The sequence below is a fragment of the Branchiostoma belcheri genome, unplaced genomic scaffold (genome assembly GCF_001625305.1).
Source record: "Branchiostoma belcheri isolate BF01 breed outbred unplaced genomic scaffold, Haploidv18h27 scaffold146, whole genome shotgun sequence".
Classification (NCBI taxonomy): Eukaryota; Metazoa; Chordata; class Leptocardii; order Amphioxiformes; family Branchiostomatidae; genus Branchiostoma; species Branchiostoma belcheri.
Window position 1 is genome coordinate 84,098 of NW_017802891.1, and position 3,551 is coordinate 87,648.

The following is a 3,551-nucleotide window of genomic DNA, read 5'->3' on the forward strand; positions in this document are numbered from 1 at the left end:
ATGTATGTGTGTGTGTGTGTGTGTGTGTGTGTGTGTGTGTGTGTGTGTGTGGTTTTAAATACAACATAACGAGACAGAGATGTAGATATATAGGTTGTTTTGAAATATATATATTCATGATAAGAATATGTGTTTCTAACGCAAACCTGGATCTGTCTGGCACATGAAAAATGGGCGGTTTCCACACTGAGCTTTCCTCAGGCTGCTCCCCTTCCTGCCATTACACCACACATAGGCGCAGTCATGGCTGTTGCTACCGGGCGTCAGTGTGTTTGTCAGGTAATTGGAATAATGGACTGCCGTCAGGGGTTCGCCGTCCTGAAACACCCACTGCCCTTCAATGACTGCATCAGTCACACCGACCCAGCGATTCCTCGTGCTCAGATTGGCGAGGAAAGTGTTGGTGGCGTTGTCTTTCGGCATGGCCAACAGACCGCCGTCCGCAGCACACCTCTGCGTTGCCTCTTCGTAATCCTCCCTCTCATCAGAAAAGTACTTATAGCAAACTCCGTTAAAGCTGACGTAGCCTGATATTGGACACGCTGTAAAGAAATTTCTAAACTTGAAGTTGTTTGCATCCATCGAAGACAGACATTACAGACATTGAATCGTCCCTAAAACGATGGCAAGTCAATACAGGAAACACATCTATGTATTTTCACTGTGTCCAAGACCAGATTCGAGCAGTGATAAAATACTGGCCTTGAGTATCCTAACACAATCATAGAACGTATAGTTTTAAACATTTTTCTCGGGGGGGGGGGGCATCCCGACAACGCTCTACGCTGAATTCGGAAACTTCTCGAATACGCTTTACGATAAATTCCAAGTGGCCACAACGCATTACGTAGAATTAAAACGGCGAATACGCTCTTCGCAAATGCGCCAATTACGCTCTACGTTGAAGTAGAGCAGTCCGTCTACGCTCTACGTAGAATTAAAACGGCCGATTACGCTAGACGGAAAAGGGCTTGCGGGTCCCCATTTAGCGTGGTGTATTCATTCGTTCATCATACATGTGCCCAAAGCCGGCCTGTAAAAGGGCAAAGTGAGTACAAGTGGGCCTTACCAGCTGCACAGTTATGTCCACTCCAGTCCACTGCGAACCCGGCTTCACTACAGGAACAGACGTAACTTCCGATAGTGTTGGTGCAGTTCTGGTCACAGCCGCCATTCAGAATGGCGCACTCGTCAATATCTACAGACAGTTATACAGACTTTTAGATGCAGGATTAGTTATCATTGTCTATTATGCTATCATGAACTAACAGTGATTTCTATCAACATTAATAGAGACAGGACCCTTTAAATGAAGGAACTGCAACTGATTTGGATTTTGGACATGCTGTCGAATAACATTTTCCTTCTCGGATATTCATTTCACACCATTTCTAGTTTTGTCTCCCTTCCGTACCTTGGCAGAAAAGACCCGTCTCTGTCCATGATCCGTTTGACGTACATGTTCTAGTTATGACATCACCGGAAATGACGTGATATCCCGGGGAACATGGGTAGGTGCAGTTCTCCCCCAGCACGTAAGGACAGTTACACACAGGCCCGGTGGTGTTGGCTTGGACAGGTGGGTCAACACACACTCCTGGAAATCCACCTAAATAGAGACAGAAACACAGAGTATAAAAGCAACAATTAATACATTCACGGGGGATCTTCGGCTGCACTAGATTGAGCCCAGATGGTAAAACTTTCACAGAATGTGAAAACAGCCACACAATAAGTTGCTATAGCTACCGAATAAATCTCCGAGTGAGTAAAGCGAACGAAGTGCTTTTACTGATGATTATTCACCAGCTGTAACGCTTTCTACGATACGGCCTGTGGTTTTACATACAACTTGAAGACGAATCGAGAAGTAGAAAATATGACCTGTGTTGCTCCTTTACCTGTTGGTATGAACGCCTCTACGCTAGTCGGACCTTCAAATCGAGCACTCGTATCCTCTACAAACCAACAGGGAGTCGTCCCTTTCTGGGTGATGAAGGTCCAGGACTCTCTATATCCTACCATAAGATGTCAAAACATATTCAACTCTACCAATGCATGATTATATACAAACTCACATATCGTACAAACAAAAGGACATTATTTATTAATAATTAAAGAGATTGTTTAGATATATATTCAATTCTACCAATGCATGATCGTTAGTACAGTATACAATATGTTCTGATGATGTTAGGGTATTGACGAGATATACTACACCTAATCGAGTTGTTGTAGATCCGTAAGGTGTTAAATTGGGCTCATTGTCCACGTTGGTAGCGCCGTCGCTATGAACAACAATGACTATTATTCGCCCCTACGGCCGCATGAAAAGAGCAGGAAATGTACAGAAATTATAAACATGACTAGAAGGTAACATTTAAAAAGCAAATGAATAATATCTACATTCACATTGTATAACCTAACAAACTACCGCTCTGTTTATTCTTTCCTAACAGTCAACACATTCATATATGTTGTGACACTATTCCAACTCTGTCCTGCAACTAGCAACATAATGTAACCCAACACCACAGGGATTTTGCAACGGCACCAGTTACCATGGTGACAGACATCTGGTCTAGGTCATTGACCTTATGCGTGTGGAACAGAAGAAGAAAACGAGCAAAAACAATGTTTTCCTTCTGCGAAGGCAAACATAAATATATGCGACATTCTCCCAAGGCAAACAGTGATCGGAAAGCGATATTAGAATAAGGCTAAGGTTAAGAAAATAAGGTTAGACCGTTAAAACATTTTTTTTAACTCCGCGCTTTATGCTTCGTTAACACAAACGGACAAATTTTATAATTTGCTGTCAAATGTACATTTCCAGGAACCGGTTAAGCACAAACTAAGTTTCCTTTTGCGGATCAATCTTATAAGTTGTGTGACAAGATGATATACTTAGATAATTTTATCAAAGTGCACAATTAATGAATTCCGTACCTCTGGAACACCTTGCAGAAAGTTTGTCAGGTCTTGTGCTGCTTCGACGCCCTCGCCTTTTTTATCACTCGTGTCAAAAACTGTCTTGTTTACCACGGCCCCCGTCCATTCATTCAAAATGAACACTTGATGTCCGCGTAAGTTATCAGACACTGTAAAAAAAATGATAGTCTGCAATGTATGTCTGTTACATTTTATTCAGATTTAATACGATTGTAAAGAGAATTTCGCATTGCCCTGTCAAAAAATTGTGAAAGATCCTCATTTTTGTATTCTGTTGATTTACTAGTATACTTGAAAGGATCTGTTGTCTACATGTACAAGGCACCTTGTGTGTCTGAATCCTAAGAGGGATACCAGAAGATGATAGATGTGGTGGAATGCTAGGAGGTGGTGTGGAGAGAGAGGAGAGGATAGAGAGAGAGGGAGGAGAGAGGCGAGAGGGAGGGTGGAGAGGAGAGAGAAAAGAAAGAGGAGAAAGAGGAGAGAGAGGATAGAGAAAGATACGAGAGAGGAAAGGGAGGGGAGATGAGAGAGAGGAGAGGAGAGAGAGAGAGGAGGGAGGAAAGAGAGAGAGAGGATGGAAGGAAAGAGAGATAGAG

The 3,551-nt window shown here is 42.7% G+C and overlaps 1 protein-coding gene across 1 annotated transcript in view; it reads right to left on the reverse strand.

Moving 5' to 3' along the window:
• Positions 1-423, reverse strand: part of LOC109465015 (signal peptide, CUB and EGF-like domain-containing protein 2) — a 5,807-nt gene extending 5,384 nt beyond the window's left edge. The window contains exon 1 of the mRNA XM_019762139.1: positions 147-423. Coding sequence (XP_019617698.1) covers positions 147-423 — 277 coding nt within the window. The remainder of the gene's footprint in view (positions 1-146) is intronic.
• Positions 424-3,551: the final 3,128 nt, after the last annotated feature.